At 36.6% G+C, this 25,767-nt stretch overlaps 1 protein-coding gene across 1 annotated transcript; it reads left to right on the top strand.

Annotated features, from left to right (window-relative positions):
* Positions 1 to 413: 413 nt before the first annotated feature.
* On the top strand, positions 414 to 6,781 carry LOC101824659 (prolactin-6A1-like). The gene is made up of 5 exons (XM_005066281.3): positions 414 to 444; positions 3,243 to 3,421; positions 4,083 to 4,196; positions 5,640 to 5,819; positions 6,590 to 6,781. Exons 1-5 carry the CDS (start codon positions 414 to 416, stop codon positions 6,779 to 6,781), a joined length of 696 nt encoding a protein of 231 aa, XP_005066338.1.
* Positions 6,782 to 25,767: the final 18,986 nt, after the last annotated feature.

Raw genomic sequence — 25,767 nt, 5'->3', positions numbered from 1 at the left:
CACATCCTCTCCAACATAAGCTGTAATCAGTATTTTTGATCTCATCCATTCTCAAACGTGTAAGATAGTATCTCAGAGTCACTTTGACTTACATTTCCCTGATGACCAAAGATGTTGAGCAATTCCTTAAATGTATCAGTCATTTGAAGTTCTTAAGCTGAAAATTCTGTTTAGTCCCCATTTTTAATAGCAGGTCTGTGATAATTGTGGTAACATTGTTAACATTCCCTGAAGCAGGACAATACATTCAACCCTACCTAGGGTTTTAAAACTTATTTCCCTCTTGCTCTAGCAGTGAGTGGCCTTGGGGCAATCTGACAGAGTATATAGAAAGCAGTAAGTAAACTGAGACCAGGACTTCAGTACAGCAGCATTTTCCAGTGTGCCATCTACCATCGTAGAAGTTTTCTGAGATGCGATTGTCTTTGAGTCAACCTTGCTTCTGTAAGTAAACTCTCACTAATGCTTTTTATCAGCAAATCTGCTAAATCCATCAATTCTTCAAGGTTATTAGATGGTACAATTTCCTGAAAATCCTATCTTGAGTACCTGATGTTAATAGATATATTTAGTTAAAAAGTATCATAACAAGGATTAGGAAAAAATTGCAATTTAGAAGTAACATGTTTAAGGGCAAAGTAGACCACTAAGAACAGTTTTTAGACATGGGAATTCTCTCTTTCTCCTTGATAGGAGATATAGCTAAGATGATTCAGCATCTTGGACTAAAAGAAGCAAGAGGATGGGGAAAGGCACATGATGAAGTTGAAGTTTATAATTTAAATTCTGATTCTAAAAAGACAGCTCACCCATTAATTTTGGCAAACCTGCCATCCAAGTATATTTAGAAAATTTCAAGTCAATTAGATATTTAATTTCAAAAAATAAAAATATCACATAGACACATAAGCACATAAAAGAAGGGATATTACTGTGTATATGTAGATACGAATTTTTATGTGCAGAAAATATAGAATCATCATCTTTATGGGAAATACAGTGTATGACTTATGTATTAATGACTTTAGTATGCAGACAAAATGGATTTTCATTATACTGTATACTAAAGAATTTTTAGATCTATTCACTGATGAGTGTTTGGATTTAAGTGTTCTTCAAACAGAAATCTTTAACATTGCCTTGGTAAATGGACTCACATTTAGTGAATCATGAAAGATGGTGTGGAATTTAGATTTCTGAAAAATCACATTTTTTTACTTCAGAAATTATTTAGGAAACTATCAAAAAATTTACAAACTAATTTTAACTTGTTTTCTATACCCTGCTTCTTTTGTGTTGAGAGGTAAACTGTGGACTGGAGATCTGTCTGTCTGTGTAATTATGAAATTAGGGAGGATTTCCACTGTAATCAGTGTCAAAAGTGTGAAGATGACATTGTATATAGCAAAAAAATGTAGTGTAGAATGATAATTACTAGGGCTTCCATGCTGATGGGTAAAGTTGAGGCTTTAGAAGCAACAACATCTATGGAACTGAATCTCAAAACCATGAATGAGGTTCTCTGCTACACAGACACTCAAGATCTCCCAGGTATGTCAGACCCATCCATGTGTAGTAAAGAGTACACAGTACTGGTATTCTGCCATCAGCATTTATTAATAGGACTTAGCAAAAATCATATGATCTTGTAAGATTCCCTTTCATCAGTACTGCTTGGTAATATTTAATAAGTCAACTGTACTCACAGGTTATTGTAAACTTCAACTACATAGAAAGCACTATCTGCCAGTTTGGTAAAATAGCACTGCATGGCTTTATTGTGAGTTAGCAAATCAAACATACAGTACCCTTTCATGACTGGATTCTCTTTGCTCTTGTTATTAGACACCAGACAATCATGTGTTTACGCTTATCAGGCACGAAGATACAACAAACATATTTATTAAGTGTGCTGTCCCTTCCAAAATGCAAACACTACATGATGAGTTAGAGACAAAGTCTTGGGGAATCATAATACTGAAAATCATGATAAATTCACAACATTAATCTGCCAGTGGTGAATGATTTTAAAAGGCTCACTAAGAGGGCCACTTTAATTGCTGGTTCTGCAGCTTTATGTTCTCTTTGTAGACGTAACTATTTGTAGGTAAAGGTTGTGGTTCTCTGGGGTTTCAGGAAACAAGTCTCAAATTCATTTAGGAATTCAACTTTGAATACTTCTCCATGTCAGAAGAGGTTTAGGAAACTGTACCAATGAGTGGAGAGTACAGTGAAGATGATGCAATGCAATAGACAGGAAAGATGAAGAGGATGGTGAAAAGTTGGCTAAAAAAACCAAAAGGAGAAAAACATAGGCTCAGAGAATTTCAGACTAGAACAGAAAACAAAGTAGTCTTTTTGTGTAGTGGAACCAAGAGAAAAAACACACTCTAGTTCACAAGATAAGACAGCATAGGAAACTAGAGACCAGTTGAAGTCAACTGGTGACCAGAGCAGATAATCTAAAGAAACCCAAGGAAATAGAAAGGGAAAAATCACAAAAGAGTTTGACTTTGCTGGTAATGTAGTGAGAGTGACTAAGGAAGTAGATTCTGCATCCAAAGAAGTCAAACACTTCCTCAAGCAAGATGAGAAAGAAAAACCAGAGGCCAATTGTCTCTCCAGCTGCCGTCACTCTGGACAGGTAAGTATACAAACATTAAGTGATGTGGGCAACCAGTCCTTGGAGCCACAAACAAAACAAAACAAAAACAGAAAATGAACACTCTTGAGAAGTTCAAATTGAACTGGGAGAACTTCAAGTAGGAAGAAAGGATTGGGGAGGCATTGGCCATATAAACCTGAGTGTAAAGGGTACATTGAACAGAACAATTTCTAGATTGAGTAGACCACAGGCAATTTGAAATTAGCAGAAGTCTCAGGATGAAAAAATGAATCTTTGACATTCTGGGTAGCAGCTTCATCTTGTAGATGATGTAAGCTCTTCTGTATGCCTGTGAACTATCTCCAGTGTTTATAATTTTTCCCAGTGAATCCTTTTTTCTATATTGCAGTTTGGTTTATTTATCTTAATCTCACATTAGGTTCATTTGGATAACAATTCAAAAACTTGGCAAATAGCTAACTTTTTTATACAGCTATATAAATTAATTGTTTAATTGACTATTTCAGTAGTAGATATTTAGTTACTACTACACATATTCAAGGACACCTGCATAGATTATATTAATGATGGTAACCTCTGTTGAATGAATATCATGCTAGCTTCTGTTTCTATATAGCAGGGACACTCCTGATGCTGATGGTGTTGAACCTCTTCCTATGGAAGAAGGTAGCCTCTGTTCCCATGCATGCCATTTTGCCTGACCATGAAGTGATGTCTCTAAATGACCTTCTTGATCATGCCATCACACTGTCGTATAATATCACAGAGCTCACTGCAGAAACTCAAAGGATTTTTGTAAGTACCTCACTTACACTTGACTCCTTTACAAAATGAACATTCAAGCCAGCAGTTTCAAAAACCCTGTAATTTACCACAAAGCATGTTGCAGCAGAATTACATAACATCTACCATCAGCAAAAGAAATAATCCTTAACTGAGAAAGTGAGAAATCATAGAGGAGCTTCTTGAAATCTCAAATAAAGTAGAAAAGGGCAGAACTATTTGGGAGGTTAGCTGGTACTGGATGGGATGGGTGGGAAATGGTTACAGAATTAATGTGGAAAAAGTCAGTGGAAATATCAGTTTGAGGACTTCAGGATCCCCAAAACTGACAAAAATCAATGAATTATAACATGTGTCAGTAAATCCAGTGCTACTACAGTGTGACAGGAAATTGTAACAGGTTGATTCCTGGCAGTGCCAATCCAGCTAATTCTTGTATGCTATGGCAAAGAAAAAGAGATGACATCTCAAAGAAGATAGAATGAAAGGACCAAAATCTGAAGACAACCTTTGATCTGCCTCCTTCCCTATATCTCTCAACACAAACACAAAGATGTGTCTCTGTGTGTCTCTGTATGTGTATTTATATATTTATAAACATATAACAAATATATTAATATTCTGGTTATGGAATAAGTTACTCATGTCCAAATTAAAATGGATTTTTTTCTAGCTGCATGATGTGCAATATAAACCAACCCGGTGGTTCCCCGAAAGAGACCTTACTGGCTGCCACACATCTGTCTTTTCTGTTTCAATGCCTAAGGATGGAGCCCAACAGATCCAGGTGAGTACATCTTCTGCTTTAAGCTGAAGGATTAAGATGAAGGTGGTTATGGGTAAGAAAATAGTTATGGCGATCACACATTCAGAAGAATGAAGGAGGAGGGAATAATCAAAGAAAAATCGCATTATACAATTGATAAATTATAACTGAGGGTTAAATAATGTTGTTATAGAACCATAAACTATGCATGCAGGTGAACTATTTTACCAATGCCTAACGGGTAGGATTCTAGTTATTATTTTATAGGATACTTTGAACTAAACTGCACACATGCTTAAAAATATTCATAATTACTTATAGGAAATGCAAATGCAGTTTCATTCATTATACATATGAAATACTACTGTGTTTGCTGCTGTATATTACTAATGAAAAAGAAATCTCCTGTTGACTTTCAAGGTCTTCCTGGTTGCATCAAACCTGAACATCCATTCCTCAGTAAATTATCCATCTTTGCCCAAGTCTTAAATGAAAGTCAGCTGAAAAAAAGTTTCCTGCAAAACACTACAGTTCACAGGATATAACTATGTACTCATTTGTGATGATAAGGTTCATGTATCAAAACTTTCTGATTCTCTGCTTTAATAAAACACATCTGTAGTTGATGCCATATCATAATGTCAAAATGTTGACCACTAGTAGATCCATGGAATCCAGTCTAGTATTTGTTGTAATTACCAAGAGAATAAATATCAGACAGAAACACAGCATCAGTTTATTCAGAGATGAGTTTCATAAATGACCTTGGCAGTGAGCACACCTGGGAAATCAAATTTTCTTGTGTTTTCCATCAGTCTACTTGTTAAAGGCAGTGCTGTTCCACTGATCTTCACAAGTACTTGGTCACACATAGATTTCTCAGTGAGAGAGAAGGGTTGTGTTTCATGCAGCATGAGAAAAGCATCCATATAAAGACCTGTTTATCATTGATGAATTTTTGTTCCACTGACTTAAAGTAAATGAAAAAATGAGTACATTAGTGAAGATTCTGGTATTTTATTATAAAAACATTCCTATAAGAAAATATTTGGGCTACTTGCCACTGAAGTGCAGTGCTGGTATCAATTTTATATGAAACATGTCCTATGACCACCTACTCAGATTCCAGAGATACTTGTTTACTTGTGGAGAAACAAATAAATGTAAAAAAATTCAAAGATTACTTCTTAGATAAGGAGGACAGATGATAGAAATTCAGATGGATACAGGAATATTATAAGACATATTTACCATAAGAAAAAGTAGCTAATCAAATATGATACTTTTAATGTTACTCCCTCAAACTATAGACAAATGATTAAATTTCAAATTCCCATGGCAAATGACATCTACATAAATATAATAAATGGATATTTAGTCCAGGTTATTTGAGCATATACCATATAGTCTAACTCTGATATACTTGACCAATTTTTATACAATTGTTTAATTATGGGTATTCAGGGTATATTCCTTCTGAAAGAGACGATCGGTTTGTTGGGAGCTTGGAAAGACCCTCTGCATCACATCGCAACTGAGCTAAGTTATATGGAAGAAGTTCCCACTGATATCATATCGAGAGCCAAAAACATTGAAGCAAAAATCAAAGAACTTCTAGAGGCTCTGAAGAGGATCCTCAGAAAGGTATGCACTCTTCTTATATTCCTTTGCTTTTCTTGTTCATCAGAAAAGTGACCACTGCAGTGCAGAAATACCTTATTTTACATAACAGAATTTAATGATCCAGTGTAACAGATATCCTCTGTACTAAAGCTTCACTGGTGGTACTATTCCTCTAGGGGGCTTTACTAAGTTTTTACACATCAGGCATCTCAATTCAAAGTAGGTGCTCTTTATAGTCCTTCGAGCAACTATGTTTCCTTGGCAAAAGGAAAGACTCCTAACATCACAAGATCTCCTCATCACAACCATCCCCGGACCATCTACACCTGAAAACACCAGGTACAGTCCTGACTAAGCCTGAGATTTCCATGTGGAAAATAGATTTAGTTGAAAAACACAGAAACACAGTGGTTCCCTTGAGGATCAGGGAAGCATAGTTCTTGGGGCATTGCTGAGAACATGTTTGAACTCCCTCATGAAAGAACTGACATTGTCCAATGGTAAAGTCAAAATCCACAGGCTAGTAGTAATTTCCTGCTCCTCTACCTGCCTTGTATGTAAGAAATACTTAAGTTGGTACCTACTATATACAGGAAGTGTATTCAAGAGTCTCTCTTGTATAATTTTCATGGCTAATACATTTACACTACTCTGGAACACAAACATTAAAACTTATGCCATTGTCTGTGATTTCACAATTCTAACTTCATCCCAAGAGTTCATTCCACATTTATAATGAATAACATGAAGCAAACAATAGTAAATGATAAATGAATGTCTTTTGTGATTAGATTCAACCTGGATTCCCAGAAAGTTATGCATACCCCACCTGGAATGGACTGATATCCTTGCAGTCACCTGATGAAGACACTCGTTTTTTTGCCTTGTTTAACTTATTCCAGTGCCTGACCAAGGATTCACGCAAGGTTCCCTCTAATCTCAGGCATTTACAGTGCCAACTTCTCTACAAAACAATTTGTTAATCTTCCAGCCCTCAAAACTAATTGTGATGTGTTATTTGTTATTCTGTCTTAGTTTAAAGAAATTTTAATTTGTAACTTTGAATGCATGTTTGTCTGCAATGGATTCTTCATTAAAAATAAAAATAGACTCTTTATACCTGCTATTATCTAAAAACCAACTTTCTTGACATTTCATTTTCCCTGAAATACAAGTACATCACTAATATAGAGATGTAGGAAATATATCACTAGCACAAAAATATAGGTAATGAATCCTTCTCTCTCCTGCCAGCCAGTTCCCAAATAATAACTCAGAATTAATACTAATTATGAAAACACAGCCTACAGCTAAGAATTGTTCTTATCTAGTTCTTAGAACTTAAATTAGCCTGTTGCAGCCGGGCGGTGGTGGTGCACACCTTTAATCCCAGCACTCGGGAGGCAGAGGCAGGCGGATCTCTGTGAGTTCGAGGCCGGGCTGGACCGACAGCCTCCAAAACAATACAGAGAAACCCTGTCTCGTAAAAACAAAAAAAATTAACCTGTTGTTACCAATCTATATTTTGTCTCATGACTTTTTACCTTTCTTTCATTATGTATCTGACTCCCTTTGTGTCTTATTGGTGTTGCCCTCATGAACTCAGATTCATCCTCAGTACCTCTCCTTCAACCAGAAGTCCTGCCTATCTCTCCTGCTTATCTTCTGGCTGTTCAGCTTTATCTTATACCAATCAGAGCAATACATATTGAGACATTTACAAATATTCCACAAGAATTATCATTAACAGAAGATTGATTGCAAATAAGACAATTCCCACTTTACTTAGAATCACAGCAAGTCAACTTGGGTCACCTTATTAAAGCAAGGTGATAATGTGATTAGTTAATGGGTCTATATACCAAGAATAAGAAAAGCCCTGGATTCTTTTTTTTAAAAGGGCATACACTGTATATAGGACAAATTTCATTATGAAATGATTAACAGTACAAATACAACAAAACTGCTCTATGTACAAATGCCATTAATTTTTTAAACAGTGCAGAAAGTATGAGGTTACAAACATACAATTGTCTTCTGTCATGCTCCCTAAATTTTTTCTTCAAATTTATCTTAGGCATACACCATGTGTTCTTTTCACAATTGTCTAACAAGAGTGTAGTTGTTGGTGTAGTTTCAAATTCATCTCATTCAAATTATATAGCACATTCCACTTGTCTTCTTGTGGCTCAAGTCACATGTTAAAGAAAAGCAAGATGATCTATCCCTAAAACATTTCTTTTCACCTTCTGCCACTGAATATACAATCACTTAATGTTCTTAAAATAGGATGGTAGATTAATAGAAATGAAAAAAGTATCCTATTATTAATTTGCTTAGTGAACTTGAACACATATCATTGACAAGGGCTCAACCTGAATTGGATCTATTTAAGCAGGAAAATCAACAGCACTCAATATACTACTGAACCCTTTCTAGAATCTCAACCACTTACCTTCCCGTTTATGAAACGGGATCAAAGTAAAACATGATATGCGCAATAAGTCACTAATATTAAGACTAAAAGAATTAACATGAATCAGTATTCGTCTATTTCAGCTAAAAGTAGAAATCAAACAAGTTTTCTCTGTTTTTCCCTAAGCATTCCTAATTGTTCTGTAGAACTATAATATGTACCTGGATTTTCTTGTCCTGCCAGGTTCCACAGTCGCTTCAGCCCCAAAAAAGCACACAAAGACTTACATTAATTGTTAAACTGTTGGCTGATGCTTAGGACTTCTTAAAGGCTAGTTCTCTCTTAATTATTAACTCATTTCTATTAATCTAAGTATTTCCACATGGTCGTCTTATCTTACTGGAGAAGGGTCCAGACCTCTTACGACTCCTTTCTCGGGTACATGGCCTCTTCTTGCCACAACTCTCTGCCTTTCCTTCCAACATTCTCCCTGTCTCCTAGCCCTGCCTATTTTCCTGCCTCTATTGGCCAAACAGTGTTTTATTCATCAATAAATAAGAGAAATATATATACAGAAGAACATCACCCATCATGAATAACTACAAATAGGCATGTTTTGAAGTCCATTGGCACTATGACTAATTGGGAAAACCTCTATAACTCTACAAGGAAGACATGGGGGAAAGATGCACATACTAGGGTGTGCCTGGAATTCTTGAGTCATGCGGATATTAGTTCACCATTCATTCTTCCTCATGGTCACAACATAATGAACTATACTTTAATAGGACCAATGTAACACCTTCAAGGTACCATGACCTAAAACCCCTTTCAACTGTTAGACAATTATACAATTTCACCTCTTAATCATATTTCCTCAATATCACAGCATGACTACTCACTTCACTTAATTTCAGTAAATAAATAAATAACGTAAATATCAAATTAAATGATGTAAACTTTTAGTACTTATTTTGTAAATTCCATTCTGGTTAGCACAATTTGTTTAACAATTATTTTTAAATGTAGTTCATGGTCATGCTGAGTGAATAAAAATGTCTTTTGTTTGTTTGTTTTTTGTTTTTTCAAGACAGGGTTCCTCTGTAGCTTTGGAAGCTGTCCTGAAACTAGCTCTTGTAGACCAGGCTGGTCTCAAACTCACAGAGTAAACTTTTCTCTGAGATTGTTAAATATTAGGTAATCATTTTTTCCCAGACATTTATCTGGGGGGAAGAAGGAGCAGGGGTCCAAACTATATCAGTGTCATGCTGCATTTCCCCACTGTTGTCCATAGAGTTCTGTCATTCTCCAAATCAGCAAGGCCAATTCTTCTAATTCATTACTCATTTTCAGGTAAGCAGAGAAAGACTTATTTCCCAATTCTTTTCCCTAGTTCTAGATCTTAATATGTCCACCATGTCTTCTGCAATGCTCCCTAATGGTACCAGTGAGGATGAATGCTTCCACTAATCCAACATATCTCCCCATAAATCAATTATTTCAAACACAAATCTCTTTCATTAACCATTAACACTATAAAATGTTTAGCTCAGTATCAACAGGTCTAAATACCATAATGCCTTCTCAGTCAGGATACTTTCAATTATGCTAGTGCATATAAGCAAAATGAAATCATTGGTTTTCCAAATATGGAATTTTATGCTACTTTACTTTATTCTATCATCATTCCTACATCTTCTATTGGTGAATGTGTGTTCATGTCTCATGGAGAGTATTAGTGTCATGCAATAATATCTATTTGGATTAAAGAGTGCTACTGTCTTTGTCTACTGAGGATAATATATTCAAAATATTAAATTCCTAGAATATACATGTGTGCGTTTAGAATGCATGTGATATTGGTGTGTCTCTCTGTGTGTTTCTCTCTATGTCTCTGTCTCTTTGTGTGTGTGTTTGTGTGTTTTGATTAGATGTGAATATAAGTTGATCAATTGTGAACATAATGTACATTATGGTTGTGTCAAGGTCTCACAAAAATCTGTGTCATCTCTTTTCTGGTATGCTGCTGGCACCACATACATGAGTCACTGGGTATGGATGAATTAAACCAGTACTGGCTTGGAATATTGATTCTTCTGGATAACATTCATACCATGTAGATTTATGATCCATTATGTGAGAGGAGAAATTGTTACCAATAGAATTAGTCAGGTTTCATTAACCCTGTGATCCCTTATACATTCTGTCATGCTATCATATGCCCATTTTAGCAATAGCAAAATAGTAGGATAGAATAGTAGGACTTGAGGCATATCTCACAAGATAAACATCATTTTTCTTTTTATGAACCAGGTCAAAATCTCTTATTTCCTCATGTCATAGGACTTAACGAAGGATTTGATGCTTTTATTCTGCTCAAAGAATTGTAATCAACTGTCCCATAAGTGCTTCTTTTCAGACATATAGATTTAGAAAACTCTCAGTTCTCATCAGAGAATATTCTCATATACTATGTAGTTATTTATTCAGAAGTTAATAACTGTTGAACACTGATAGGATGATTTACTGAAGAGTGTTCAACCTCCAGTGTCATAAATATACAGTGAGGCAATATACCAAGAAATAAAAGGGCCATTATGCTTACTTATTCCTAGTAGTTCTTTTTAAAGTTATAAGAACTGCATAAGATCAAACCAGAAGTAAATTCCATCATTACTGAAAAGGGACCTAATGAAGTCCTACAACTTTCAGAGCTGTTACTTGGGGTAATTTCTTATGGAAGAAAGACTATGAGTTTTCTACAAGGATGAAGGCTTTCAGAGACAGCCAGTGCTCAGGTAGATGAACCTATCCCCATGGTACCTACTGTATGTAGTAGATTCCATGGGATCAAATCAGAAGACACATTGTTGGATTGGACAAATGAGGGAGCAAATGGTGGGAGAATGGACGTGGATTTGCTGAGAGCAAAATAAATGCATGAAAGTAATTATTAAACCATAAAAAATCTAAGCATTTTCATGGCTTTTATTTCAGGTTTCATATAAAATTATAAAACTGCTGCAGTAGTTTCTCTGTACCTGAGTTTGGAACAAGTAAAAATGAGTTGATTTTCATTTGTTAAATCAGGGAAGAATTATATTTGTTTTCTTAATGTAGATAAAAATAGTAGTTGTAATTAAGGATTACTACCATAAAATAACTAGAGTGAAACTTTACTACATAGGACCAACTCACTTTTCTTATTTATATTCACAAGAAAAAGTATTTTTAATAAAAAAGGAAATCTTAAAAAAATGGGATCTGAAACACATGACATATAACCATAGATAATAATCTCTACAGATTGAGGTTCCCTATTAAATTTTCAAATATTCATTTTTCTACAAAATATATTGAGAGAACCTGATACCTGATTTTATAAATTGTGAAATATACTTCTTCTTCATTCTTCTCTCATACAATACATCTTGACTACAGCCTTCCTTCTCTCTACTTCCCCCAGTGGCATCCAGCACCTTTCCATTCTGCTGGATCCAATGTTCTTCCTCTCCCTTCAGAAAAGAGCAGATGCTCAGGGATATCAACTGAACACTGCATGATAAGATGCAGTAAAAGTAGACACAAACCCTTCTATCGAGGCTGGACTATGCAACCCAGTAGGAGGAAAAGGGTCCCATGAGCAGGCAAAAGTATCAGCAACACCCACAATTCACTATGTTAGGAGTCCAAATAAAACCACAAACTAAACAACTACAGCATGTATACAGCAGACCTGGTGCAGAATCACCAGGCTCCTTGACTGTAGCTGCAGTCACTGTGGGCCCTTAGGAGCCCTGCTTAGTTGATACTATGTGCTGTGTTCTTCTGGTATTCTTGCCCCCACTGATTCTTGCCTCCTCACTGATACCCAAATTTAGGGGGGTTGGATCAGCCACACACTGGCCTCTCAGTCATCAGTCTGGGTCTAACAGTTTCCCCCTTTTTCAGGTCAGCTATCTCTGTGTATTTCAACAGCCTGGTCTTGACCCCTTTGCTCATCACTCCTCTCCCTCTGCAATTGGGTTCCAGGAGTTCAGTTCAGTGTTTGGATGTGGGTGTCTCCCCCTGCTTCTAAATGAAGGCTTTAGAATGGCATATAAGTTAGTCGTCAAACTCATTATAAGGGAAGGGCATTTAAAGTAGCCTCTCCACTATTGCTTAGTTTGTAAGTTGGTGTCATCCTTGTAGATCTCTAGAAATCTCAATAGTGCCATGACTCTCCTCAATCCTATACTGACTCCCTCTTAGCTTCTGTAAGGCGAAGGACACATTCAACAAGACAAAAAGACAGCCCACACAGTGGGAAAAAGATATTCAATAACCCCATATCTGACAGAGGGATGATACCCACAAATTACAAAGAATTCAAGAAGCAAGTCTCCAAAACACAAAAACAGTACAGAACTAAATACAGAATTCTCAGCAAAGGAGTCTCAAATGGCTAATAGACTCTTAAGAAAGTGCTCAGAATCCTTAGACATTGGGGAAATGCAAATCAAAACAACTCTTAGGTATCATCTTACTCCTGTCAGAATGGCTAGAATCAAAAACACCAATGACAGTTTATGCTGGAGAGGATGTTCAGAAAGGGGAACACTCCTCCACTGCTGGTGAGAGTGCCAACTCGTACAGGTACTTTGGAAATCCATATGGAGATTCCTCAGGAACATGGGAATCAGTATACCAAAAGCCCCAGCATTCTACTCTTATACCCCAAAGATGCGCATTCATACAACGAGGACATCTGTTCCACTATGTTCATAGCAACATTATTTATAATAGCCAGAATCTGGAGGCAACCTAGATGTTCCTCAATTGAAAAGTGGATAGAGAAAATGGGGTACATTTACACAATGGAGTACTACTCAGCAGAAAAAACAACAATGGAATCTTGACATTTGCAGGCAAATGGATGACACTAGGAGAAACCACCCTGAGTGAGGGCACCTAGTCACAAAAAGACAAACATGGTATCTACTTACTCATATATGGATTTTATACATGGATCAGTGGAGTCCCAGCCTACAATCCCATTGCCAGAGAGTCTGGGAAACAGGCAGGACTCTAAGAGAATTATGCATGATATGCAGAGAAGGAGAATGAGACAGGATCTCCTGAGCAGATTGGGAGCATGGGGGAAGAGGAGAGTAAGCTGGGAAAAAGAGAGGGGGAGAAGAGACAGGGAGAGGAGGGCATGGGGGAGCAGAAGGTCGAGCCAGGTAAAGAATAGAGGAGAGCAGGATTAGAGAGACGACAACTCTTTTCTTTGTAAGTGCAGGTCCAATGATAATCTTGGACTAAGGCTGAGTGATCTCAGCACCTAAATCCTTATTCTGTTGTGAGTCTTGAGGACATTTGCTTCTGAAGTAAACCACAAGTAGATTTCAAAATATCCCCTGTAGTTTGGTTTTTCTCCCTTTTTATTCTATATACTCTTTATTTTATCATATTATTTCTCTGTTAGCTTATACTCTAAGCTCCTCAAGGGCTTGTTCTAAATCTGTATCTTTGTACAAATTCTAATTTATAACTGAATATTGTCATATCTAAGGACAATGACAATGTGCACAGAGACTGAAGAGTCACTTATGGTATTTTATGATATTTTTATACATAAAATTATAAAATATTTAGTTATATGTTAATAAGAAGTGGTAAGCTTCTGATTTTGTTGGTTAAAAATTCTTTACTCTTCAATATTACATGTGTGTACATATCCATTTCTGATATAATAAAAAGTAGAATGGAAAAGAACCCACTTCCAGCATCAGTCAACTTCCTACTTGCCTATCAGTTATTATTCTCTCTCATTTATCTATGTATTATATAAGCATGTATCTATACCTTTCTATAATGAATTCTCTAAAAAGCAATCTATTTCAATCTAGTCTATTATCTATCTCCATATATCTGCCTATATAGTGTCAATTTAATCCATTGTCTATCATCTTCAAGATAACCTATCAACTGTCTAATCTATTTATCTTCCTATCCACAGATTTACCAAATCTATTTGTCTTTTTATTCTTAGATTGTGTGAATTCAATTGATCAATCAATTCACTGTTCAATCTACCCAGCCAAAGAACTACCCAGCCATTCATTCATCTATCATTATTAATCTAATGAGAAATGGGACTCTATTCCCTGCCTAGAGCCAGACATAAATTTTATAATTCAGAATTGTAATTACCACTAATACCAGCAGTTACAACAGAACACTAAAGCAAAATTTGAGTCCTGAGGGGACCAGAAAGACAGGCAATAATTCTTTGCGTCTGCATTGAGAGCTCATAGGAGTCCTGGGTAGAGAGCTGCTGTAGTGGGAGGGAATCTGAACACTTGGGAGGTCAAAACACTATTGTACAGAGAACTTCTTCAATATTGTGACAACACATGGAGCTTTATATGTGTTGGCACATATCCTCTGCCTTCCATCACTATATTTTTTTATACTGAGAAATAAGGCAAGATCTTGAAACGAAATGTCTTCCTATCCAGTCTATTGATCATTCATGCTGATCTTTTTCATTGCTTTTAAATGTTTGTTTTATTAAGTCCTTTATAATATTTTTACTTAAAATACATTTATTCATTCTTTGAGATTTTGATTTATAATATATGGGCATGATGACCACATTAATCATTCTACTACTGCTTCTCCCATATCTACACTCTATCTCATGAACATCAAACTTCTTGTGATCATTTATTTTTATTTTAAATTTTATTCACCTATATATCTCCTCCTGTGTTTCACCACATATTTAGTGTATGTTTATATAGGTGGTTGACCACTTGGAATTGGATAACATTTTAGGGAGCACCATTTCTGAAAAGAACTGATATTCTCTCTCTCTCTTCTGTGTGTGTGTGTGTGTGTGTGTCTCTGTCTCTCTCTGTCTCTGTCTCTCTCTGTCTCTCTCTCTCCCCATATATATATATATATATATATCTTCCTCGCTCCCTCTCTCTTTCTGCCTCTCAGCAGCCATTAATTGCTTGTATCTCTTCATTTAGAAGTGTTTTTTGTGAGATTTTCCCTATCCACATGAAGATATAAACTGGTGGTGTCACTTTGAAGATGTTGTTAGGGAACAATATTTTTGAGTCTTCATGTATGCAGCTTCCCTGTAACACATAGAAGGCAGTACTTCACTGTAGACATCTTGGTCCTGTGGCCCTTCAAACTTTCTGCTGTTTTTCTGATGAAACATAGGAGTATAGGTTGTATTATAGATTCATGAGCCAAGGCTGGGTATCCCATGGCCAAATATTCTCTGCATTTTGACCATTTGACCAGTTGTGACTTTCTTTTATGTTCTTTCTATGCTGCAACAAGAAGGTTTTCATGAAAGGAGAGATCTATACCCTACACAGAAATCAGGATAAGTATTTAGAATACAGTAACTAGTATAATAAAAAAGTAGCAGTATTAGTTTTTCCTCTCTTCTCCATGGCCTCACCAGTTTTTCAATTCCCTGAAACAAATTTTCCTAATGTAATATGGAGTTTCATATTTAGATAGTAACTAAAGTGATAATTGTTTAGCTATACTCCTTGTCCTTTAGGAATACCATGGGAGAAAATGCAAATATAAATATGCATCAATTCTTTCATAATGAGGTCTACAAATAATATATATAATCATCTTTAAATGATAGGGGACAAGAAAAGTTTCAGGGTCACAAGGAAGGTAGCTGAAGGTAGGAAGATCACAGAATGTTACCTGTGGCTGGCTGGTTCTGATTAAATGAATGGATATTATCTTTTAAAAGCTAATAAGTATATTTGTGATCAAAAGTAGGGAGCAGTAGGGTTTTGTTGATTTTGTTGTTAATAAGCAGTCAAAATGATTTTGATTTTGGAAAAAGACAGACTTCAAAAGATAATTCTTTAAAAAGATTGTAAACTTTATACTTGTAAAATATGAAACATTCCATTTGAAAAAGATAAAGAATAAAGTAAATAGACTTTGGGATCTCCTGGTCTTGGGACTGCCGGCAGGTTGAATAGCCCCCAACTCACCAAGCAATCACAAGTCTACTGATGATACTCTTATAATCCATCTCTCACCCTCCAGGAGAGGGAGTGCCTCTGACCTGTCTGCATCCATCAGAGTATTGGACCTGCTTGCACTCACCAGAAGAGGAAAAGACCCCACATATACCCACTGGAAGAAGAGTTGGGAATATTACAAAATAAGAACACATTCAACAACAGAAAAACCAATACGATGCCACCAGAATCTAGGAACTCTACATGGACAAAACCTGATCATCCCAACATAGATGAAAGAGAAGACAACAACCTCAAAAGACACTTCATCAAGATGATAGAGACCCTACGAGAGGAAATGAGAAAATCCTTTAAAGAAATAGAAGAAAAGACATACCAAAAACTGCAAGAAACAATTCCAACAGTGTAGTTTGAAAGCTGAAGTAGAGAGAGTAAAAAAAATACAGTCTGAAGGAATGCTGAAATTAGAAAAGATAGGTAAATGATCAGAAACTACAGATGCAAGCATAACCCACAGAACACAAGAGATGGAAGAGAAAATCTCAAGGACAATAAATAATTCACTTTACCAAAAGCCAAAAGAAAAGTGGGGCAAATCTAAAAACAATACCAACAACAACAACAAATCAAAAACAAACAAGAAATAACACTCAGTGTTCCTTAATTTCCCTCAATATTAATGGTCTTAATTTGCCTATAGAAAGACACAGACTAACTTTATGGATACAAAGACAGAATCTATCCTGCTGTACACAAGAAACACACCTCAACTTCAAAGACAGTTGTTACCTCAAAGTAAAATGTTGGAAAAAGATTTTCTAATCAAATAGACACAATAAACTGTCTGGTGTAGCATTCCTAATATCCAACAAATTAGACTTTAAACTAAAATTAATCAAAAGAATAAGGTCATTTCATATTCATCAGAGGAAAAGTCCATCAAGATAAAGTTTCAGTTCTTAACATCCAAGCCCCAAATATTATGGCACCTATATTGTGGAAATGAAACATTACTAAAATTTAAATTCACATAAAACCCCACACACTTATAGTGTGAGACTTTAACACTACACTCTCACCACTGAACAGGAAGACCAGACAGAAACTTAAGAAATAAAGGAACTAACAGAAGTTATGACCAATTGAGTTTAACAGACATCTATATAAACTTCCATTCAAATACAAAAGAATATACCTTCTCAGCATCACATGGGACCTTATAAAAAATCAACCACATACTTGACAACATAATAAACCTCACAAATACAAAAAATTGGAATAACACCCTGTATCTTATCAGACCACCATGCTTTAAAGTTAGAGTTCAACAACAACACAAATTGCAGAAACCCTACACACTCATGGAAATTGAATAACTCACAATTGCAGCATTCCTGGGTCAATGATGCAATAAACAAAGAAATCAAAGACTTCCTAATACAATTAAAATGAAGCACAATACACCCAAACTTATTGGACACTTTGAAGGTAGTACTAACAGGAAAGTTCATAGCATGAAGTGCTCACATGAAGAAACTGGAGAATAGTCACACTACAGAATTAATAACATAACTAAAAGCTCTAGAAAAGAAAGAAGCAACCTCACCCCTGAGGAGTAGGCTCCAGAAAATAATCAAACTGAGGGCTGAAGTCAATAAAGTGGAAACAAAGAAAACAATACAAAAAATTAAATGTAACAAAGTGGTGGTTCTTTGAGAAAATCAACAAGATAGACAAACTATTATCCAAACTAACCAAAATGCAGACAGAGAATACACAAGTTATCAAAATAGCAAATGAAGAGCAGATCCAGGGAGACCATGGGACCGGGTGTTCCAGCGGGACCAGGTACAATAGTGTTCCAGTGCCTGGTGATTGCCTGGGAACTGCACAGAGCTTCCAATCCCAGCGGAATCCAAACACCCCATACTCCAGGTCTTCTCTGCCACCAACAAGACCAGGAAACCAGCTGATCCAGGTAGACCAGGGGACCAGCTGTTCTGGCAGGACCATATAAACCAGGACCTGCATCCGGGCCTGTGTTCCAGTGCCTGGGGATCACCTGGGAACTGCACAGAGCTTCCAATCCCAGCAGGAGCCAAGCACCCCAGATTCCAGGACTTCTCTCCCACCAAGGAGACCAGGAAACCAGAGGAGCCAGCAAAAGGACCAGGGGACCAGGTGGTAGACTAAGCACCCGAGATTCCAGGTCTGCTTTTCTACCCATGGGACCAGAATGAGGACAAGGAATAGAAGAACTACCAGATTATTGGACTTGCTAGCATCCACCAAAAGGGAACTATGGTCCCCTAACCAGCAGACCAGTAAGGGGCTCTTTCTGCACCCAATAGAAGAAAAAACACAGCAAAATGCAAGAAATGGAAGAAAAAACAAACCAAAAAAATGCAGGAAATGGAAGAAAAAACAAACCAAAAAATACAAGAACTGGAAGAAAAAGCAATCCAAAAAATGCAAGAAATGGAATAAAAAGTAAACCAAAAAAATGAAAGAAATGGAAGAAAAAGCAAACCAAAAAATGTAAGAAATGGAAGAAAGAACAAACCAAAAAATTCATAAAATGCAACAAATGGATGAACAGATGAACTGAAAATTGTGAGAAACGATGCAAATAGTGCAAGGGTTGAAAACTGAAATAGAGACAATAAAAAACACAATCTGAAGAAAGGCTGGAAATAGAAATGCTGGGCAAATGCTCAGGTATAGTGATACAAGCATTACCAACAGAATAAAAGAGATGGAAGAGAGAATCTTACATGTTGAAGATATACTAGGAGAAATGGATTCATCAAGCAAAGAAAATCTTAAGTCCAACAAATTCTTAACACAAAACATCCAGGAAATATGGGACACCATGAAAAGACCAAACCTAAGAATAATTGGTTTAGAAGAAGGTGAAAAAAAACACCTCAAAGGGGCAGAAAACATATTCAACAAAATCATAAAAGAAAACTTTACCAACCTTAAGAAAGGCATGGCAATGAAGGTAAAAGAAGCTTACAGAACACTAGAGTGGATCACAAAAAAGTCCCTTTGCCACATAATAATCAAGACCCCAAATATACAGAATAAAGAAAGACTATTAAGAGCAGCTAAGGAAAAAGGCCAAGTAACATATAAAGGCAAACCTATCTGAATTACACCTGACTTCTCCATGGAAACTCTGAAAGCCAGAAGATCCTGGATAGATATTCTACCAACACTAAGAGACCATAGATGCCAGCCCAGAGTACTATACCTGGCAAAGCTCGCAATCACTATAGATGGAGAAAACAAGGTATTCCATGACAAAAGTAGATTCTAGCAATATGTGTTCACTATCTCAGCCCTACAGAAAGTTTTGGAAGAAAGCTCCAACACAAGGAAGTTAATTATAACCAGAAAAACATAGGCATTAGAGATTCCCTCTCTACCAACAGCCAAAAGAACAAAGGGGTGAAATTCCACACATAATTCCACCACCATCAACAATTCTAAATCAAAGGAGAATGAGCAATCCATGGTCATTAATATCCCTCAATATTAATGGCCTTAACTCACCCATAAAAAGACACAGGCTAGCAGAATGGATTCAAAGATAGAACCCATCCTTCTGCTGCATACAAGAAACACACCTCACCCACAAAAACATACATTATCTGGGAGTTAAAGGTTGGGAAAAAATTTTCCAATCAAATGGACCCAAGAAACAAGCAGGGTAGCAATCCTAATATCTAACAAATTAGACTTTAAACAAAGATCAATCAAAAGAGATGAAGGAGGTCGTTACATACTCATCACAGGCAAATCCCCCCAAATGAAGTGTCTATCCTGAACATCTATGCCCCAAATACAAAGGCATCCACATTCATAAAAGAAACATTACTGAAACTTAAATCACATATAAAGCCCCACACACTTATAGTGGGAGATTTCAACACCCCACTCTCACCACTAGACAGGAATACCAGACAGAAACTCAACAAAGAAACAAAAGGTCTAATAGAAGTACTGACCCAACTGGGATTAACAGACATCTATAGAACATTTCTTCCACAATGCTTTAAAATTAGAATTCAACAACAACAGAAATTGCAGAAAACCTACAAACTGATGGAAATTGAATAATGTCCAACTGCACCATTCCTGGGTCAAAGAAGAAATAAAAAAGGAAATTAAAGACTATCTAGAATTGTATGAGAATGAATACACAACATACCCAAACCTATGGGACACTTTGAAAGCAGTGCTACGGGGGAAATTCATAGCACTAAGTGCCCACATGAAGAAACTGGAGAATAGTTATACTAGAGAATTAACAGCACAGCTGAAAGCTCTGGAACACAAACAAAGAAGCAAACTCCCCCAGGAGGAGTAGACGCCAGGAAATAGTCAAATTGAGGGTTGAAATCAATAAAGTAGAAACTAGGAAAACAATACAAAGAATCAATTCAACGAAGAGTTGGTTCTTTGAGAAAATCAACAAGATAGACAAACCTTTGTCCAAACTTACCAAACAGAAAAATATGAACATGCAAATTAACAAAATCAGAAATGAAAAGGGGGACATAACAACAGACTCTGAGGAAATTCACAGAATCATCAGGTCATACTTTGAAAACCTGTACTCCACAAAATTTGAAAATTAAAAAGTGGGCTGCAGAACTAAATAGAGAATTTTCAAAAGAGGAGTCTAAAATGGCTAAGAAAGTGCTCAACATCCTTAGCCATCAGGGAAATGCAAATCAATACAACTCTGAGATACCATCTCACTCCTGTCAAAATGGCTAAAATCAAAAACACCAATGACAGTTTATGCTGGAGAGGATGTGGAGAAAGATGAACACTCCTCCCCTGCTGGTGGGAGTGCAAAGTCATACAGCCACTTAGGAAATCAGTATGGAAAATGGGAATCAGTCTACCACAAGATCCAGCAATTCCACTCTTAGTCATATACCCAAAAGCTGAGCCTTCATACAACATGGACATCTGTTCCACTATGTTCATAGCAACATTGTTTGTAATAGCCAGAAACTGGAAGCAACCTAGATGCCCCTCAACTGAAGAGTGGATAGAGAAAATGTGGTATATTTACACAATGGAGTACTACTGAGCAGAAAAGAACAACGAAATCCTGAAATTCGCAGGCAAATGGATGGCACTAGAAGAAACCATCCTGTGTGAGGTAACTCAGTCACAAAATCACCTACATCATATATGAATTTTAGCCATGGAACAAGGGATAACCAGCCGATAATCCCACTTCCAGGGAGTCTGGGAAACAGGGAGGATCCTAAGAGAAATATACGTGGTACTCAGGAGAAGGGGAATGGAACAGGATCTCCTGAGTGGATTGGGAACATGGGGGAAGGGGAAAGGGAGCAGGGAGACAAGGAGGAGAGGAGGAAAGAGGAGGGCTTGGGGGAGTAGGAAGCTTGAGTCTGGGGAAGAATAGAGAGCACAATGAGAGATACCATAATAGAGGGAGTCATTATAGGTTTGAGGAGAGATCTGGCACTAATGAGATTTCCACAGATCTACAAGGATGACACCAACTGGCAAACTATGCAATAGTGGAAAAGCTACATTAAATGTCCTTCCCCGATAACGAGATTGACGACTAACTTGTATGTTATCTTAGAGCCTTCATCCAGTTGCTGGTGGAAGCAGAGGCAGACACCCACAACTAAACAATGAACTGAACTCCTGGAACTCGGTTGCAGAGAGGGACGAGTGATAAGCAAAGAGGTCAAGAACAGACTCGTGTAACCCACAGAAACAGCTGACTTAAACAAGGGGGAGCTCAGGGGCACCAGAATGATGGCTGAGAATCCAGCATGGGAGTTATCCAGACCCCCTAAATCTGGGTGTCATTGAGGAGGCCCTGGCAAAATATGGGGCCTGAGGTAGTAGATCAGTTTTTTCCCTGGGCATACGAGTGGACTTTTGTAGCCCACTCTTATGGCGGGATGCTCTCTCAGTCTGGACACATTGGGGGTGGACCAGGCCCTGCTGTGGATGATATGACAGACTTTGGGGATTACCCATGGAGGTCCTTACCCTCCCTGGGGAGCTGAGTGGGAATTGGTGGGGGGTTGTGGGGGTTGGTAGTATGGCAGGGGAGAAGGAGAGGGTGTGGGAGCTTGGATTGACATGTGAAGCAAGACTGTTTATAATTTAAATAAAAAGAGACTAAAAAAGAATAAAAGAAATAGAAGGAAAAGATGCACTATTAGAACAAGGTCAAATATATATGGGGTATCTTATTTATTGGTAGAGATAATGAGGTACTCTCTTTAAAAAAAAACATTATTCAAATTCATTCTTGTATACAAGTAGTAAAACTTTAGAAAAAAATTCTTTCCTTGTCTACTCTAACTTTATGGCTAGAGTGTGCAAACAATTGCAAAATATACAACTTCACTTAGTGTAAATGCTAAATGTCAAACAGCTTTTTAAAAATAGATAGGCAAAGGACACTAGAAGTGTGTGTTTATGTCTAAGTAGGCAGTTGGGTAGACAACTATGTAGAAGGTTAACTAGAGAAAACATTGTTTGAGCTAATGGTAATAAGTGTAAGTGAACTTAGAAACATCTGGTCCTTCAGTTCCTAATCATATCTCTGTCATTGAAGGACATAAGAGCTCCTGTCTGAAGGAAGACATCTCAGGAAAAGAGGGTGTTGTTATTTACTTTACCTGGATATTTATGATTGACTTTCTTTTCTCCTTCTAAATAATACAACTCCAATCTCCTCATTTATCAGGAAGATTGATCATTCCCAAGAACAACTTATGAGCCATTCTACTTAGTTTAGAGTGTGGTCTTCAATGAGTCAGAAGAAGAGTAGACTTAATCTGGTCAAAGGCAATATTTTACAGATGGGAAAATGAGGCAGAAGTGTTCAGTTACTTATAAACTGACATTATAAGCACATGTTCTACAGTGATACATCATGCCTTCTATCGTCAGGCTCACAACATCATATATGGCACACTTTATGAGGAAATGAAGATGTGACCTGGAAGGTATATTGAAAACCACCTCATTACCTCAAGAAAAAAATTGTAAGGTAATTGGATTAGCAACAAGTAACAAGACAAGAAGGGCCTTCAAGGATACAGTGATCTTGTCAAAATGTATTTGAGAGTAATTCTATATCATGCTATAAAAACAATTCATTTTTAGACAATTTGAATATGCTATTTAGATAAGTGATGCAAAGCTCTTAAGTGTTTTTGTTTTTAAAATTGGTGCTGAATTTATCTTCCATTTCTGGGAGTTATTTTACTAATATGAGTCTTGCATATGTCATAAAATCTTCATTTAACTTTTCCACTTGTCACTTCTATATCATTATTAGAATGAAAGTCACAGATTTTTTTGCAGATTAAAAAGAAGATAAAAGGTTACCTGTCAACTACTTGAGAGAGGCAGTATTATTAACACCTTTATAGGTGACTTGGCATTTGGAATTTTCCCTCTTCTGCAGGCCATTTTGTACTCATGTCTTAGAAGTCAATGGAATAGATAAGAAATGGGCATTTCTTCCTGAAAAGGGCATTGGTTTCAGGCAGAGAAGAAAAGAATGGATACAAGCTCAGAGTCTGGTAACTTCCAGTATCACAAACAAAGCAGTTATTGGAATAATGAAAGTCATGGATTAGGTATATGGAGGCAGAAATAGGCTTGTGTATTGTCATATTGGTTTCTAGTAAACATCTTAATTAAGTTTGCATTAAATACTCAGGAAAGCCTATTTGGTCATTTAAGAATGAGAAAGGATAACAGGTATGATCAAAGTAGATGATATACAATATTTCCAAATGGAATTTCATTATTATTTTGACAATAAATATATTAATATGATGATATAGATAACAAATTTTGTTATGTTTTTCAGTAATAAACTGTAAAATGAAAATATTTTTTAGGGATACAGGACCACTATCTTTAAAGCTATTCTCTTTATAAATAGAGTTTACTAGGATGCAATTAGCTATATGATTCAATATACACAGATTTTTAATCCTAGTCCTCAACAAAGAGGTTTAAATTAGTGTTTTTTGTTTTCAATTTTCAAGAAATGTCATTACACTTTCTTCTGTACATTTTCTCTATTGTCAGATTTCTTTCATTATAACAATTATCAAGATAATCTATTTAACAGCATAAAAGTTTGACAGTGGCTCATATTTCTGGGGGCTTCCAACTCTGCTCCTCCTGTTGTTTGGGTCTATGTGAAAGGTTGCAGCATTGTTCAGTGTGATTGCATGGCAGAACAGTTAGTGTCTAGATGTAGAGAGATAGAATCCAGAGAGGGGAGGGGGAGGAAGGAAGGGATGGAGGGATGGAAGCAGGCAGGCAAAGGCTAGACTCTGCTATCCACTAAAGACTTCCCATTGGACACATCTGATAGTAGTGTCACCTTACCCGTTAATTAACATTTGAGACTTTCTGGAAACCTTTAAGAAGCTAGTCAACTCCTAATTTTTGTTTCAAATGCTTAAGACCTTTTTCACATCAATAAATGAGGGTTGAAAACAGTCAAATTGCTTGTTAAGCTTAGAAGTTCCAAACACATTTTGGTGTATTCTTGAATACTTTTTATTTTCTAAATTCCTTGATGTCCAAACGTTTTATTCCAGAAATCTGATCAAAATTCTGTTGGAACATGAATACCGACGTACTTTTATCAATTTTCTTGAGGGTATAATGCCCATTTAATTGTAAATGCCATGTAAGTGTTTTTTTCCCCTATGTGTATGTTGGGGCAGGAATATATGTCTGTCTGTCTGTCTGTCTGTCTGTCTGTCTGTCTCTCTCTCTCTCTCTCTCTCTCTCTCTCTCTCTCTCTCTCTCTCTCTCCCTCTCTCTGTGTGTAATGCTCCTAATCATGTTGATGAGTATTTACAATACAATTTGTATTGTAAACATTTACGATGTTTATATTCATTAAATTATTCTCCAGTGTCTCCATCTTTGGTGATTGGAGTAGAGATTCGGTGGGAGATTGGGGGACCTGGTGGGGAGACAAGGGAGGAGGGGAGGGAGAGGGAGCTGAGATTGACATGTGAAACAAGATTGCTTCTAACCGAAATAAAAAAAAAGAAAAAGAAAAACCAAAAAAAATTTTTCTTCAGTGTTTTAGCAATTTTAGCTATATTTTTAAAGAGCTATTCATCATATTTCCAGAATACAAGACTGTTTCTAGCAATGCAAATAAACATAAACACACCATGAAAATGATTCTCCTGGATCCTCAAGTTGTTCTGCATGAAGGCAGAGGGCACAAAATTGGAAATAAAGCAGCTTTTAATGAACCTAAAATCTGCATTTCACAGGTACATGTGTGTGTGTGCTTTATTTTTAAATTTTCCTTTTTAAATTTAAATTAGAAACAAGCTTGTTTTACATGTCAATCCCAGCTCCCTCCCCATCACGTCCTCCCCTGCCCCCAAAACAACCCTGTATCCCATCATCTTTCAGATCCTCAGGTAAGGTGAGGTCTTCCATGGGGGATCTTCAATGTCTG

The sequence above is a fragment of the Mesocricetus auratus genome, unplaced genomic scaffold (assembly GCF_017639785.1).
Source record: "Mesocricetus auratus isolate SY011 unplaced genomic scaffold, BCM_Maur_2.0 Super-Scaffold_100013, whole genome shotgun sequence".
Classification (NCBI taxonomy): Eukaryota; Metazoa; Chordata; class Mammalia; order Rodentia; family Cricetidae; genus Mesocricetus; species Mesocricetus auratus.
Note: the sequence above shows the minus strand (reverse complement) of the source record. Positions and strands in the feature narration are given on the sequence as shown.

Bases quoted from the DNA above. Each gene is read 5' to 3' on its own strand.
- LOC101824659 (XM_005066281.3), top strand. From the start codon at position 414: ATGCGATTGTCTTTGAGTCAACCTTGCTTCT. The intron at 445-3,242 runs GTAAGTAAACTC...GTTTCTATATAG, and splicing joins TTTGAGTCAACCTTGCTTCT to CAGGGACACTCCTGATGCTG. The intron at 5,820-6,589 runs GTATGCACTCTT...TTTTGTGATTAG, and splicing joins TGAAGAGGATCCTCAGAAAG to ATTCAACCTGGATTCCCAGA.